This window comes from Salmo trutta, chromosome 12 (genome assembly GCF_901001165.1).
Source record: "Salmo trutta chromosome 12, fSalTru1.1, whole genome shotgun sequence".
NCBI classification, from domain to species: domain Eukaryota; kingdom Metazoa; phylum Chordata; class Actinopteri; order Salmoniformes; family Salmonidae; genus Salmo; species Salmo trutta.
In genome coordinates, this window is record NC_042968.1 from 37140786 (window position 1) to 37158637 (window position 17852).

The window sequence follows — 17852 nt, forward strand, 5'->3', positions numbered from 1 at the left end:
AGGTGGGAATTCGCTCTATTCGGTCAAGGGCAACAGAGAGCGGTGTGTTTGCACACCATGCAGGTAAATAATCCCAACGGGAACTGTATCACCACATACTTCCTCCCAAATGGAACGTGTTGACTTGTGGACTGATAGGGGAGACTATCTTCTGTAGCCGTAAGTGCGCCTATTGGAAAGAGTTAGGCTCAGGTAGAATACCTTGGAGTTTTACATGATTCTTTTCATGATTTTACGATTTTTTTATAGCCTATTAAGAAGGAGATTTCGAAGAATGACGAAAAGCAACAGGCATCAGACAGAAAGTAAACTAGGCTTGGTTCTGTGACGTTCATTCCTTTACGCGCTCAGACTCGTCACAATTGATATAACCTGAAGGAAAATACTAATGTACATCTAAAACAAATACCTCTCACTGCAGATTATGCCTATAGCCTACAAGAGCTGAGAAACTGCACTGCCATAAATCATTGGGATCAGAAATACTGTAGTCCCTGCGAATAAAAAATATCCTCAAAGTAGCCTAATAATGTATATAGCTATGGTAATTAATTAATTATTTGAAAATATGAACTGTTAATTGTTACATTAGGAAACAATATATAAAATGTTGAGCGATTACAGGCTATATAGTGTAGTTGACTGGGATGTGACCATCTAGGTTCCACCTAAAAACGGAGCCATCGGTTTAGGATCCATTTCAACTATAAACCATTTGGATCGATTCAGCTCCATGGTATAAACAGTTATGTATTGACACATTCATTGAAACTGCAGTAAAATCAAATCACTTTCTCTAACATTTTCTGATAGGCTTATTGGAAAACGAAACAAAAGCTGTGACATGATTTCGTAATAATAAAAAAAACATTTCAAAGTTATCATAAAGGATGAAATATATTATTAGGCCTACCTCGTGGTTTGTGCAGCATGAAAACAGTTCCCGGAGCGCTAAACGGCTACCTCTCTTTTCCTCTGTATCATTTGGCTCCTACTACTAACGTCTGTCCTCCCGCTGTCTCCTTCTCTCACCACAGTGACGTGACTGCAAAGTCGACCCGAAACCGCCTCGCTCGCTATACGTTCTTCAGGACGATTACAACGTTAAATAACGCCTCCATCTCCAACCTCATTTACATGATAAGTATTTCGATTTTTAGACATTTAGAATATGAAAAGACCGAGAAGATTTTTTTAAGTGTTACTTTTCCCCCTTAATCTCTCTGTCTCCTCTTGGTCTCTCTCTCACACTTTCGCGCGCACACACACCCGTTTCAAATTCTTTAACAGAGACCAAAGGTTTATACACTTCAGCTGTTTACATGTTCTGAATTGACATCTTACATCTAGCCTGTCACATGTAAATTACAGGGACATGTTTGATCAGCAGTAAACTATTGTTAGGATACCTGCTAAAGAATTCCCATCAGCATGACTCAGGTCTGAAACTCTCTAAAGGTATTTACTAGAACAGAGTTCATCTCCTGAAATGATTAGTCATTATACAATGTATCGGTGTGAAATCACAGCTATAGCTAACTTCAGTCACATTCAACCAGTGAACCACATTCACTCCTCATGGATATTCTTTGGTTATGACACCATAAAGGCAAACCATTCAAATGGCAAAAGTAAGAGGCAAAATCAGTGCAGAGGTTGTGTACAGTCTCCAGGCTCTGTGGTGCTTCCTCTCCCAGCCTCACCTTGTTAAACATACAGTAGAAACCCGCTGATAGCAGAGCAGCTGATAGACGGAGCGTAGGGAGGAGAGCAGAGGCATGGGAAACAGCTGGATGTCAACCTGCTCTGTGTGTTTTTATAAGGCAATTTACTTCTACTGAGTGGAGACAGACAGACAGACAGACAGACAGACAGACAGACAGACAGACAGACAGACAGAGACAGAAAGACAGAGAGAGAGACAGAGAGAGATTAAGTGAGAGAGAGAGACACAGAGAGAGAGAAAGAGAGAGAGATACAGACAGAGAAAGAATTGAATTGAATTGAAAGAGAGAGCAGGAGGAGGATAGTTACTGAGGAGGGGAGACAGCAAGAGAAAGGAGATGAAGAAAAGGAACAAAGGAGAAAGGAAAATAATGCATGGAAAAGACAGGAGTCCTTTTTGATTTATTCTTATTTAACTAGGCAAGTCAGTTAAGAACACATTGTTATTTACAATGACAGCCTAGGAACAGTGGGTTAACTGCCTTGTTCAGGTGCAGAACAACAGATTTTTACCTTGTCAGCTCAGGGATTTGATCTAGCAACATTTCAGTTACTGACCCAACACTCTAACCACTAGGCTACTTGCTACCCCAGGTCCTAAAGTCCTGGGTTGCTGACTGAGTGAGAATGACCCCGTATTCAGACCCTCCAAATCTTAACACTGTGGTAGATGAATTTATGACTACCACAGTCATGATATTGTAGCACATTTGGGCAGTAACCCCGACCGGGAATCGAACCCCAGTCCAACAACTGTCAACCCAACACCTTAGTCAACAGATCTGAACCTCTCGACGAGGTCACCAGGGGTTGGGTTAAGGTCCCCCCACGCTTCTCTATACCAAGTCCTTCACATGCACACTTAGCTAGGTGTTGGGTTAAGGTTGATACAATATAATATAGTCCTATAGGTGATGTGAGGTTTGAGGTCAGAGTGTATTAAGGAGGCATCGTAACAAGCTGGTTACAATGGAATTGCCTCAGCTTTGTGTTATTATGACGTCAGTAACAGACTGTCTCTATAGCCCACTTCATGTCCTCTTTCTCTCATGTCAATCATTCTCCCTACAACCCTTCTATAAGCTACTTGCAGCCATTTCATGTACACCTTTATGCTGTTGACATCATCAGTTTGTAACATGTGGGGCAGGTGCCAGGGCTGAGTGGTCACCCAAAGTAACAAGTTACTGAAACAGAAGCAGCAGTCTCATGTATAAAACAGCACACACACACACACACACACACACACACACACACACACACACACACACACACACACACACACACACAGCGAGAGAGAGACTATTTGCACATCGTTACAACACTGTATATAGACATAATGACATTTGAAATGTCTTTATTCTTTTGGAACTTCTGTGAGTGTAATGTTTACTGTTAATTTCACTTTTGTTTATTATCTACTTCAATTGCTTTGGTAATGTTAACATATGTTTCCCATGCCAATAAAGCCCTTGAATTGAATTGAATTGAATTGAGAGTGAGAGGGAGGAGGGGCCGAGGACACAGATCTGAAACTTAACACCTGTGCACAGACACCCTCAGGTGGCAAAGCCTCCATAATGATGTGACTGAACACAGCCCCCATGTTGTCTACAGTTTAGTAAACATCCATTGTGGTCGGAATCTCATGATTGTTTGGCAACTTGTCAGAGGCCACACAGACTCACTCACGCTCATGCAGGAAGGCAGGCACGCACACACCCACCCACGCAGAACACACACAAACAACCACACACACTTCATCCAGTCTGAAGGGTATAGATCCTGTCTGAAGGGGATAGATCTAGTCTGAAGGGGATAGATCCTGTCTAAAGGGGATAGATCTAGTCTGAAGGGTATAGATCCTGTCTGAAGGGGATAGATCTAGTCTGAAGGGGATAGATCCTGTCTGAAGGGGATAGATCTAGTCTAAAGGGGATAGCTAGTCTGAAGGGGATAGATCTAGTCTGAAGGGGATAGATCCTGTCTGAAGGGGATAGATCCTGTCTGAAGGGGATAGATCCTGTCTGAAGGGGATAGATCCTGTCTGAAGGGGATAGATCTAGTCTGAAGGGGATATATCCTGTCTGAAGGGGATAGATCTAGTCTGAAGGGGATAGATCCTGTCTGAAGGGGATAGAGCCTGTCTGAAGGGGATAGATCTAGTCTGAAGGGGATAGATCCTGTCTGAAGGGGATAGATCCTGTCTGAAGGGGACAGATCCTGTCTGAAGGGGATATATCTAGTCTGAAGGGGATAGATCCTGTCTGAAGGGGATAGATCCTGTCTGAAGGGGATAGATCTAGTCTGAAGGGGATAGATCCTGTCTGAAGGGGATAGATCTAGTCTGAAGGGGATAGCTAGTCTGAAGGGGATAGATCTAGTCTGAAGGGGATAGATCCTGTCTGAAGGGGATAGATCTAGTCTGAAGGGGATAGCTAGTCTGAAGGGGATAGATCCTGTCTGAAGGGTATAGATCTAGTCTGAAGGGGATAGCTAGTCTGAAGGGGATAGATCTAGTCTGAAGGGGATAGCTAGTCTGAAGGGGATAGATCCTGTCTGAAGGGGATAGATCTAGTCTGAAGGGGATAGATCCTGTCTGAAGGGGATAGATCTAGTCTGAAGGGGATAGATCTAGTCTGAAGGGGTTAGATCATCAGACTGAGATCCTCACTGGAGAAGCCCCCATTTCTATAGAAATATAATCCATTGTCATGGAAATGGTAATGCATAAAGGTGATACATTGAACTCAAGGCGTTGAGTCCATCATGAGTTCTGAAAGGAAGACTGAACATTACAGATCAACTCTCAAAGACACAATGCTGGAGAAGAATGAAGAAGGCAACTGTGCCGGTGGAAACCGGTTTGACAGGGTTGGTTACATTCTCCAACATTATGTGTGTGTGTGTGTGTGTGTGTGTGTGTGTGTGTGTGTGTGTGTGTGTGTGTGTGTGTGTGTGTCTGTGTGTGTGTGTGTGTGTGTGTGTGTGTGTGTGTGTGTGTGAGTGAGTGAGTGAGTGAGTGAGTGAGTGAGTGAGTGAGTGAGTGAGTGAGTGAGTGAGAGGGTTTGTGTGTGTGTTGGAGTGTGTATGTGTGTAAGAGAGAGAGATAGAGAGACAGAGACAGAAAGTATGTGTGTGGGGGGTGCATTTGCTTGAGTCTCCTGCCTCTCCCTGTCACCTAATTATAGATGATTATAGATAAAAAAGAAAAAGTTCTAGAGAAGAGAGAAAGAGAGAGAATGTTTTGAGAAATTCCAATGAAGAGAAAAATGAAAGAAACATTCAGAGAGATGGATGATTAAGACAACTAAAACCCTCCAAAGAAGAAAGAGAAAGAGATAAGATACATTCAGACACACATCTTTAGACATTCTCCAAAAGCACACATTCTGGGAGGTCACATTCAGAGGAAACAGGTCCCAGAGCAGTAACTGTTAACCCCTAACCATAAAACACAATGTAACATGCCTACAAGCAGAACAATACAGACTGTTCCACGGTGTGACTAAATACAGACCAGAGAGCAGTTGAACTCACATGAAAGACAAAGCTCAGGACGATGTCAAAAGCTCTAAATGAAATTCCACAACTCCTCCGGAAACTAACAACAGAAACCCAAAATAAGAGCTGACTGGAAGTCTTAAACTTCCAAAATAGGACTCAAGGCAGTGGTGGAGCACTCACAAAGCATGTTGACAACATAGAACTAAAACTCACAAAGCATGTTGACAACATAGAACTAAAACTCACAAAGCATGTTGACAACATAGAACTAAAACTAACTAAGCATGTTGACAACATAGAACTAAAACTCACAAAGCATGTTGACAACATAGAACTAAAACTCACAAAGCATGTTGACAACATAGAACTAAAACTCACAAAGCATGTTGAGAACATAGAACTAAAACTCACAAAGCATGTTGACAACATATAACTAAAACTCACAAAGCATGTTGACAACATAGAACTAAAACTCACAAAGCATGTTGACAACATAGAACTAAAACTCACAAAGCATGTTGACAACATAGAACTAAAACTCACAAAGCATGTTGACAACATAGAACTAAAACTCACAAAGCGTGTTGACAACATAGAACTAAAACTCACAAAGCATGTTGAGAACATAGAACTAAAACTCACAAAGCATGTTGAGAACATAGAACTAAAACTCACAAAGCATGTTGACAACATAGAACTAAAACTCACAAAGCATGTTGACAACATAGAACTAAAACTCACAAAGCATGTTGACAACATAGAACTAAAACTAACTAAGCATGTTGAGAACATAGAACTAAAGCTCACTAAGCATGTTGAGAACATAGAACTAAAGCTCACTAAGCATGTTGACAACATAGAACTAAAACTCACGAAGCATGTTGAGAACATAGAACTAAAACTAACTAAGCATGTTGAGAACATAGAACTAAAACTAACTAAGCATGTTGACAACATAGAACTAAAACTCACGAAGCATGTTGAGAACATAGAACTAAAACTCACTAAGCATGTTGACAACATAGAACTAAAACTAACTAAGCATGTTGACAACATGGAACTAAAACTCACTAAGCATGTTGAGAACATAGAACTAAAACTCACTAAGCATGTTGAGAACATAGAACTAAATTTCACTAAGCATGTTGAGAACATAGAACTAAAACTCACTAAGCATGTTGACAACATAGAACTAAAACTAACTAAGCATGTTGAGAACATAGAACTAAAACTCACTAAGCATGTTGACAACATAGAACTAAAACTAACTAAGCATGTTGAGAACACAGAACTAAAACTCACTAAGCATATTGAGAACACAGAACTAGAATGATTATATTTCTATGGATGAGATTAACTGATCATGTTGTGCTTTTTTCCCCAAGTGGAAATGCACTAGGTTGAAATACACACGTCCTCAACTGGCAGCTTCATTAAATAGTACCCGCAAAACACCAGTCTCAACGTCAACAGTGAAGAGGCGACTCTGGGATGCTGGCCTTCTAGGCAGAGTTGCAAAGAAAAAGCCATATCTCAGACTGGCCAATAAAATGAAAAAGATTAAGATGGGCAAAAGAACACAGACACTGGATAGAGGAACTCTGCCTAGAAGGCCAGCATCCTGGATTCGCCTCTTCACTGTTGACTATGAGACTGGTGTTTTGCGGGTGCTATTTAATAAAGCTGCCAGCTGAGGACTTGTGAGGCGTCTGTTTCTCAAACTAGACACTCCTTGCTCTTTCTCAGTTGTGCACCGGGGCCTCCCACTCCTCTTTCTATTCTGGTTAGAGCCAGTTTGCACCGTTCTGTGAAGGGAGGAGTACACAGCGTTGTACGAGATCTTCAGTTTCTTGGCAATTTCTCACATGGAATAGCCTTCATTTCTCAGAACAAGAATAGACAAGTTCTTTGTTTTTGGACATTTTGAGCCTGTAATCGAACCCACAAATGCTGATGCTCCAGATACTCAACTAGTCTAAAGAAGGCCAGTTTTATTGCTTCTTTAATCAGAACAGTTTTCAGCTGTGCTAACATAATTGCAAAGGGGTTTTCTAATGATCAATTAGCCTTTTAAAATGATAAACTTGGATTAGCTAACACAACATGCCATTGGAACACAGGAGAGATGGTTACTGATAATGGGCCTCTGTACGCCTATGTAGATATTCCATTAAATATCAGCCGTTTCCAGCTACAATAGTCATTTACAACATTAACAATGTCTACACTGTATTTCTGATCAATTTTATGTTATTTTAATGGACAAAAAATTAGCTTTTCTTTCAAAAACAAGGACATTTCTAAGTGACCCTAAACTTTTTAACGGTAGTGTACCTATATAGGTATGATATATTGTATGCTAATGAGAAACCTTTATACACACACAAGATTACCTATAACATAATCTATTTTTTATTTTTATTTATAGACTAACTCACCACAACTGTGCTGCTCCAAACAGCTGTAGCTAGAAGGTCCAAATGTAGTTACAGGAGAATATTACAGACCTGTCTCTTTGCCTTACTGACTGTCAATGTCAAGCCTGCAGCCTGAAAACCATGCAGGTTGGTATTTATTGGGATGACACAAGTAATGGGGGCAGCTCTGCAGAGTGGTCACTCGCTGGCGCAGCCACAAAGTCATAAAATCTGATTTTAAACCTTACCCTAACCTTAACCACACTGCTAACCCTAATGATGGCTAACCATGGCCTTAAATTAACACCAAAAAGCTAAGTTTAGTTATCATGAATTTTTACAATATTGGCAATTTTGACTTCGCTGCTGGCCAATCTAGCAGAAACCACTCAGTGCTGCCTCCAGGGCAAGACTCATGACAATAAATGTCAACCTGCGAAAAACATCCACATAAACTGGTTCTACTGCTCTCCTTAGCCCTGTTTATACCTGGTGCTAACATGCATCATATGTCCTGATCTTGTCCAAATTCTCATTGTCACCACATTTACAGGTGTAGGCGATTAAATGACACATTCATCAGATTGTGATCAGATCTTCCTGACCTCCGGATCTGGATGGTCAAACCATTTAAATGATCATTATACCAACTACTAAAATCATTGACAGGAAGCAAGCACCATTAACCTAAGTCTTATGGCACAAGTAATTGCCTTAAATTCAATAAATTCATAATATTTTGAAAGAATTTCTGTCAAATATCAGGTCACAATGTGGACACAGTGGACGGATGAGACACATTTTAACACCATGTGTAGACGCAACAAAATTTGATCAGAAAGGCATTAGATCCAGACGAGCTTCAATGCCATACAACTCTCCTTCCGTGGCCTCCAACTGCCCTTTAATACTAGTAAAACTAAATGCATGTTCTTCAACCGATCGCTGCCCGTACCTGCCCGCCCGTCCAGCATCACTACTCTGGACGGTTCTTACTTAGAATATGTGGACAACTACAATTACCTAGGTGTCTGGTTAGACTGTAAGCTCTCCTTCCAGACTCACATCAAACATCTCCAATCCAAAGTTAAATCTAGAATTGGCCTCCTATTTCGCAACAAAGCATCCTTCCCTCATGCTGCCAAACATACCCTCGTAAAACTGACTATCCTACCGATCCTCGACTTCGGCGATGTCATTTACAAAATAGCCTCCAATACCCTACTCAATAAACTGGATGCATTCTATCACAGTGCCATCCGTTTTGTCACCAAAGCCCCATATACTACCCACCACTACGACCTGTACGCTCTCGTTGGCTGGCCCTCGCTTCATACTCGTCGCCAAACCCACTGGCTCCAGGTCATCTACAAAACCCTGCTAGGTAAAGTCCCCCCTTATCTCAGCTCACTGGTCACCATAGCAGCACCCACCTGTAGCACGCGCTCCAGCAGGTATATCTCTCTGGTCACCCCCAAAGCCAATCCCTCCTTTGGCCGTCTCTCCTTCCAGTTCTCTGCTGCCAATGACTGGAACGAACTACAAAAATCTCTGAAACTGGAAACACTTATCTCCCTCACTAGCTTTAAGCACCAGCTGTCAGAGTAGCTCACAGATCACTGCACCTGTACATAGACCATCTATAATTTAGCCCAAACAACTACCTCTTCCCCTACTGTATTTATTTATTTTGCTCCTTTGCACCCCATTATTTCTATTTCTACTTTGCACTTTCTTCCACTTCAAATCTACCATTCCAGTGTTTTACTTGCTATATTGTATTTACTTCGCCACCATGGCCTTTTTTGCCTTTACCTCCCTTATCTCACCTCATTTGCTCACATTGTATATAGACTTATTTTTCTACTGTATTATTGACTGTATGTTTGTTTTACTCCATGTGTAACTCTGTGTTGTTGTATGTGTCGAACTGCTTTGCTTTATCTTGGCCAGGTCGCAATTGTAAATGAGAACTTGTTCTCAACTTGCCTACCTGGTTAAATAAAGGTAAAATTAAAAAATTAAAAAATAAAAAGATCATATTCATCAGATCATGAAACTCACATGTTAGCGCAAGGTGTAAACGAGGCTCTGTTCAGATGTAATTGTGTTTCTTAAACCAGCCATCAACACTGACTGTACAAAACATTAGGAATACCTTCCCCCTTTTGCCCTCAAAACAGCCTCAATTAGTTTTTACATTTTTTTTTACATTTTAGTCATTTTAGCAGACGCTCTTATCCAGAGCGACTTACAGTAGTGATTGCATACATTTCATTTAATTTCATGCTTTTTATTTTGTTGTACTAGTTGGGGCATGGACTCTACAAGGTGTCGTTCCACAGGGATGCTGGTCCATGTTGACTCCAATGCTTCCCGCAGTTGTGTCAAGTTGGCTGGATGTCCTTTGGGTGGTGGACCATTCTTGATACACACAGGACACTGTTGAGCGTGAAAGACCCAGCAGCGTTGCAGTTCTTGACACACTCAAATCGGTGCGCCTGGCACCTACTACCATACATCGTTCAAAGGCACTTAAATCTTTCACCCTTTGAATGGCAAACATACACAATCCATCTAAAGCTTGAAAATCCTTCTTTAACCTGTCTTCTCCCCTTCATCTACAATGATTGAAGTGGATTTAACAAGTGACATCAATAAGGGATCATAGCTTTCACCTGGATTCACCTGGTCGGTCTATGTCATGGAAAGAGCAGGTGTTCCTAATGTTTTGTGCACTCAGCGTATTATAGCTGCAAAACAGAAGACATCTCTCTCACACACACACACAAACACACCTCCCCTCTCTTTCACACACATGCACACATACACTTGTGCTGAAATGTCACTAAACATCTCTTTGGTTAACACACTTAGAGAACTAGTCCACAAGGTGAAAGCAATGTTGTCTCTCCTCTTTCAGTTCCTGTTCTGGGAAAATGAACCAACTTTATTTCTCCTTCAAACTTATCACGCATGCAATGTCAGAGGAGAATGATTGCTTTAGGGCTGATGTGGTTATTCATTAGATAAATGTATTTGGTTAGTGATTGTTCCCGGTATAATGGGTGGATTCAGAGGCGGCTGGTGGGAGGAGCTATCGGAGGACGGGCTCATGTAATGGCTGGAATGAAAACCTGTTTTTTTTACCGTTCCACTGATTCCATACCAGCCATTATAATGAGCCCATCCTCCTATAACTCCGCCCACCAGCCTCCTCTGGTGGATTGCAGTCTACTCCCTCATTCAGTGTGAGGACATTACATTTACATTTAAGTCATTTAGCAGACGCTCTTATCCAGAGCGACTTACAAATTACAGATTATCTAGATGGACGCCACTGTTTATGACCAACAGGAGTCTCTTCTCTATTAGGATACAGTGTTCCCATGACACAGTGGGTACATGGGATATCATCCCCACATCATCAGGCTGGCATCTCCATGTAAACAGATTCCCATTGGCATGGAAACCAGCTCAGTCTCACCCAGTCTCAATGCATTCCACTCTGTTCATCTCCCACATATCAAACGATGTATCAATATTCATATGCTTTTCAGCTGTAGGCCTAGAACAGGGGTTTGTGTTTCACAAGCCCGGCGTCTCTCCCAGTGATGCCCGCACTGGAATCCCAAACGCCCACACCCCACCCTGCCCAGAGGACAGAGGACAGCGCCCTCCTTCATAGGGCCGTGGTGGGAGAACAGGGGAGCTTTTGTTTTCGGGAGGGTACAGGGGAACGTTGTCTGCATTGTGGTCGTGCGGACAATCATATTTTATTCAACAGGCCGCTGGCTCTTGGCGGGGGCTAGGCCACAATGTCAGCCGTCCATTGTCAGAGGGAATAGTCTGTTCCAAGACAGGGTGAGCAGCATCACAGTCTGATCTTCCTGCCTCAGTGTGTTCTCCCTCTGTCAGCTATACAACATCTGTCACGTAGTGGACACACAGACAGACACGCAGACAGACAGAATACTCCTCTTTTCTCCCTCCCTGGCTCTCTCTCTACATCTCTCCCTCACACACATCATAGGGAAGGAGCAGTGCTCTCAGGTTTTAGAGGTTTTCAGTACGATTTACGCAAGAAGAAGTAACTGTTCTCCACCACAGGTTACTGTGTGAGGCTACAGCATGTTTTATGAACCTCTCCCTGTGTGGTTATGAAAGTGAAGTGAGTTGCCAAGGGAAACCTCTCACTCTCACCTCCATAGCCAAACTCAGACCCTTTGAAGCCTCTGTGGTATTGAAGAGGAACTGGATGCGAACACTAAAGGTCTAAGTGTGACGATGGCTAGAGATGCCAATCACAGTGCTTTTAGGTAGTTTCCTTTCCAGGTTTCCATGAAAGGTGAAAAGGGAAATTCTAGTCTAATAACCTTCACACTGTCAAACACAGACTTATTACAAAGGTGAGATAAGACAAGTTTTTATGTATGACTGGGACTGGGCCAATACAGTGAAATTCTCCATCTACCAGCCAGACCAGGAAAAACAGTCAAACATGCAGTCAAACTGACCCTTAAAAACATGCCTTTCTTGTAAGAGATGTGCTTCTAGATTAAATGTAGATTGACCGGTTAACTGTGAATTTTGACTAAACGGACCGGTTAAGTTTACATTTTGAGTAAACGGACCGGTTAAGTGTACATTTTGAGTAAACGGACCGGTTAAGTGTACATTTTGAGTAAACGGACCGGTTAAGTGTACATTTTGAGTAAACGGACCGGTTAAGTGTACATTTTCAGTAAACGGCCCGGTTAAGTTTACATTTTCAGTAAACGGCCCGGTTAAGTGTACATTTTCAGTAAACGGACCGGTTAAGTGTACATTTTCAGTAAACGGACCAGTTAAGTGTACATTTTCAGTAAACGGACCGGTTAAGTTTACATTTTCAGTAAACGGACCGGTTAAGTGTACATTTTCAGTAAACGGACCGGTTAAGTGTACATTTTCAGTAAACGGACCGGTTAAGTGTACATTTTCAGTAAACGGACCGGTTAAGTTTACATTTTCAGTAAACGGACCGGTTAAGTGTACATTTTCAGTAAACGGACCGGTTAAGTGTACATTTTCAGTAAACGGACCGGTTAAGTGTACATTTTCAGTAAACGGCCCGGTTAAGTGTACATTTTCAGTAAACGGACCGGTTAAGTGTACATTTTCAGTAAACGGACCGGTTAAGTGTACATTTTCAGTAAACGGACCGGTTAAGTGTACATTTTCAGTAAACGGACCGGTTAAGTGTACATTTTCAGTAAACGGCCCGGTTAAGTGTACATTTTCAGTAAACGGCCCGGTTAAGTGTACATTTTGAGTAAACGGACCGGTTAAGTGTACATTTTGAGTAAACGGACCGGTTAAGTGTACATTTTGAGTAAACGGACCGGTTAAGTTTACATTTTCAGTAAACGGACCGGTTAAGTGTACATTTTCAGTAAACGGACCGGTTAAGTGTACATTTTCAGTAAACGGACCGGTTAAGTGTACATTTTGAGTAAACGGACCGGTTAAGTTTACATTTTGAGTAAACGGACCGGTTAAGTTTACATTTTCAGTAAACGGACCGGTTAAGTTTACATTTTGAGTAAACGGACCGGTTAAGTTTACATTTTCAGTAAACGGACCGGTTAAGTGTACATTTTCAGTAAACGGACCGGTTAAGTTTACATTTTCAGTAAACGGCCCGGTTAAGTTTACATTTTCAGTAAACGGACCGGTTAAGTGTACATTTTGAGTAAACGGACCGGTTAAGTGTACATTTTCAGTAAACGGACCGGTTAAGTGTACATTTTCAGTAAACGGACCGGTTAAGTGTACATTTTGAGTAAACGGCCCGGTTAAGTGTACATTTTGAGTAAACGGACCGGTTAAGTTTACATTTTCAGTAAACGGACCGGTTAAGTGTACATTTTCAGTAAACGGCCCGGTTAAGTTTACATTTTCAGTAAACGGACCGGTTAAGTTTACATTTTCAGTAAACGGACCGGTTAAGTGTACATTTTCAGTAAACGGCCCGGTTAAGTTTACATTTTCAGTAAACGGACCGGTTAAGTTTACATTTTCAGTAAACGGACCGGTTAAGTGTACATTTTGAGTAAACGGACCGGTTAAGTGTACATTTTGAGTAAACGGACCGGTTAAGTGTACATTTTCAGTAAACGGACCGGTTAAGTGTACATTTTCAGTAAACGGCCTGTCAGAGTACTACTGTGGTACGTGAGAAACATTTACCCACCATGTGCAGCTCATAATGCCACTCTCCTGTCATATAGCCTTGTCATATCTAGACAACCCTGTCTTCTTTATACCGTCTTGTTTATATGTGAAAGGGGTAGGAGGTAAAACGTGGTAAATTAAAGCCCCCCACAACACCTAGTCATGGATTGCATCCTGTTTTTTAAACATGCAGACATCTCAATGACATCGCAGTACCTTGATCTAAGTAAACAGACATCTCAATGACATCGCAGTACCTTGATCTAAGTAAACAGACATCTCAATGACATCGCAGTACCTTGATCTAAGTAAACAGACATCTCAATGACATCGCAGTACCTTGATCTAAGTAAACAGACATCTCAATGACATCGCAGTACCTTGATCTAAGTAAACAGACACGTAGAGATTCATTAAACCATTTCAACGTCCATGTTTAGTAGGAAATGTATTTTCACATCAGAAAAGAATCAGTGTCTAACACAGCTACACTTGAAAAGAAAAAAACGATTCAAATGCAGTCTGCATAAATCTGTTCAAAATGGAGGCAAACCCTTAAAGAAAAATGATCTTAAAAGCCCAGTGCAGTCAAAAATGTGATTTTTCTGTGTTATATATTTCCACAGAGGTTGAAATAATACTGTGAAATTGTGAAAATGATAAAGCCCTTTTAGTGTAAGAGCTGTTTGAAAAGACTGCCTGAACTCTCAGACTGTTTTGGTGAGATGGAGATTTGACCTGCTCAAATGACCAATAAGACTCATTCTTATTGAACCTAGGTTACAAAGTTCCAAACCTCTCTGCCAATAACAGCTAGTTTTCAGTTTTCCCTTCCCCACTCAGACCACTCCCAGACAGTCCTAGTAACATTCTTGATTGATAAATTGCTCTGTGCTAAGAAGCCATTGGTTTCATTTTGACCATTTTAATTGAAAATAATCACAGTAAGGTACTTAACTGTTACCCAGAAATGATTTGATATTGAGACAAGACAGCTGCATTAGACCTTTAAGAGATATATATATATATATATGTAAGTATACAATATGTCATCGAATAAACGCATAGGGAATCTTCTCTGAAAAACAATGAAAAGTGCATTGCAAGGTGTAATGAACAAGAAACAATTACGACCACAATTTTCTTCTGTGAAAAATACATCTATAAGTGAGATAAAATGTACATTTGTAAAGAAAAACCAGAGTATAAAGGCTTTTTTTCTGTTTTCTTCTCATTTTACCTCAGATACAGCAGTTAAGGTAATAGCATTTCATTAGAATAAAAGATGACAAAAAGCAGTGTTAGAATTGCACCAACTCTGTTCGGATCCACAACTCGTCATGAGAAAATGACTTTTTGAAGCACAAAAGGTAAGTATCTATATTATATAAAATTCTTCCTGGAAAGAACCAATGTGACAAAACTGCTCTTTTTACAAAATGTACATTATATGTATATAAATTTGGCGATCCATTGTGAGAAAACATGTTTTACATATATATCTATGAATATATATTTATATAATAACCTGCGCCCCTTTATTTACTCATCAAATATCTGACTAAGGACTTGATTCAATCTGTAGTGCTGAAGATCTCAGCACGATAGAAATGTATAAGCGATGTTCCCGTGTTCGCGGAGACTGCATTCACGGTGAACTCGGCATATGTCGGCTCAATCACTATTTACCTTTAAAACTGCGCCAACGTCGCTGATCTTCAGCACAACCGATTGAATCAAACCCAAAAGTTTGCTGTAGGTAGTCAAGGGTCTGCTTTCTGATTGGCTGTTCTCTATTTCCTATGTTAATCTCTGCCTATCTAGTGCATGCTCATTGGTTGCGATCTTTCATGATTTGCAAAACAAATACAAAACTACATAAGAAAAATAAGTCTATGAAAAGGTCCACTAGCAGTTTGCTAGTTATATATATATATATATATATATATATATTTTCTTTACTAAAAAACCCCAGATTGTCCTACTCTGTGGTTTCAGAGGCGTCTAGCCAATCAGGTAGTGCTGAAATGCTGGACCTCCTCTTCTCATCATGGTGACAGCGCTGATCTCCAGACAGCGCTGCTTCCTCTGGTCATCCAGTTAGCACATTAAAACAGGAGGGCAGGAGGTTGATGCTCTCTGTCAGCTGACTATAGCTCCCCTGCCTCTTATTCCATCTCTCTGGGCTGTAGGACGACATCTCTGTCCCTCCCTCCTTCCATCACTATAGACCCCTCCCCATCGCTCACTCTGCTTTAGGCAGACCTCCCCCTTTCTGTCCTTCACTCGGTCTCTCTCCCTCCATGCTATAGGCAGGCCTCTCTCCCTCCATCTCTCTGTCCGTGCTATAGGCAGGCCTCTCTCCCTCCATCTCTCTGTCCGTGCTGTAGGCAGGCCTCTCTCCCTCCATCCCTGTCCGTGCTATAGGCAGGCCTCTCCCTCCATCTCTCTGTCTGTGCTATAGGCAGGTCTCTCTCCCTTAATCTCTCTGTCTGTGCTGTAGGCAGGTCTCTCTCCCTCCATCTCTCTCTCTCTCTGTCTGTGCTATAGGCAGGTCTCTCTCCCTCCATCTCTCTCCGCGCTATAGGCAGGTCTCTCTCCCTCCATCTCTCCGCGCTATAGGCAGGTCTCTCTCCCTCCATCTCTCTCTCTCTCTGTCTGTGCTATAGGTAGGCCTCTCTCCCTCCATCTCTCTCTGTCCGTGCTATAGGCAGGTCTCTCTCCCTCCATCTCTCTGTCTGTGCTATAGGCAGGTCTCTCTCCCTCCATCTCTCTGTCTGTGCTATAGGCAGGTCTCTCTCCCTTAATCTCTCTGTCTGTGCTGTAGGCAGGTCTCTCTCCCTCCATCTCTCTCCGCGCTATAGGCAGGTCTCTCTCCCTCCATCTCTCCGCGCTATAGGCAGGTCTCTCTCCCTCCATCGCTCTCTCTCTCTGTCTGTGCTATAGGTAGGCCTCTCTCCCTCCATCTCTCTCTGTCCGTGCTATAGGCAGGTCTCTCTCCCTCCATCTCTCTCTCTCTCTCTCTGCGCTATAGGCAGGTCTCTCTCCCTCCATCTCTCCGCGCTATAGGCAGGTCTCTCTCCCTCCATCTCTCTCTCTCTCTCCGCGCTATAGGCAGGTCTCTCTCCCTCCATCTCTCTCTCTCTGTCTGTGCTATAGGCAGGTCTCTCTCCCTCCATCTCTCTCTCTGTCTGTGCTATAGGCAGGTCTCTCTCCCTCCATCTCTCTCTCTCTCTCTCTCCGCGCTATAGGCAGGTCTCTCTCCCTCCATCTCTCTGTCTGTGCTATAGGCAGGTCTCTCTCCCTCCATCTCTCTCTCTCTCTCTGTCTGTGCTATAGGCAGATCTCTCTCCCTCCGTCTGTGCTATAGGCAGGTCTCTCTCCCTCCATCTCTCTCTCTCTGTCTGTGCTATAGGCAGATCTCTCTCCCTCCGTCTGTGCTATAGGCAGGTCTCTCTCCCTCCGTCTGTGCTATAGGCAGGTCTCTCTCCCTCCATCTCTCTCTCTCTGTCTGTGCTATAGGCAGGTCTCTCTCCCTCCATCTCTCTGTCTGTGCTATAGGCAGGTCTCTCTCCCTCCATCTCTCTCTCTCTCTCTGTCTGTGCTACAGGCAGGTCTCTCTCCCTCCATCTCTCTCTCTCTCTCTCTCTGTCTGTGCTATAGGCAGGTCTCTCTCCCTCCATCTCTCTCTCTCTCTCTGTCCGTGCTATAGGCAGGTCTCTCTCCCTCCATCTCTCTCTCTGTGCTATAGGCAGGTCTCTCTCCCTCCATCTCTCTCTCTCTCTCTGTGCTATAGGCAGGTCTCTCTCCCTCCATCTCTCTCTCTCTGTGCTATAGGCAGATCTCTCTCCCTCCGTCTGTGCTATAGGCAGGTCTCTCTCCCTCCATCTCTCTCTCTCTGTGCTATAGGCAGGTCTCTCTCCCTCCATCTCTCTCTCTCTGTGCTATAGGCAGGCCTCTCCCTCCATCTCTCTCTCTCTCTCTGTG

At 42.5% G+C, this 17852-nt stretch overlaps 1 protein-coding gene across 2 annotated transcripts in view; it reads right to left on the reverse strand.

The window, feature by feature from the left end:
- Positions 1–7777, reverse strand: part of LOC115203481 (DEP domain-containing protein 7) — a 30782-nt gene extending 23005 nt beyond the window's left edge. Inside the window, exon 1 of one of the 2 annotated variants that reach the window (XM_029768180.1) lies at positions 7671–7777. Coding sequence is in view for 1 of the 2 variants with exons in the window: in XM_029768179.1 (XP_029624039.1) it covers positions 914–932 (19 nt within the window). In the remaining variant the exon portion in view is untranslated. Of the gene's footprint in view, positions 1–913; positions 1150–7670 lie in introns of those variants that run through there. The other variant, XM_029768179.1, reaches the window with a different exon arrangement.
- Positions 7778–17852: the final 10075 nt, after the last annotated feature.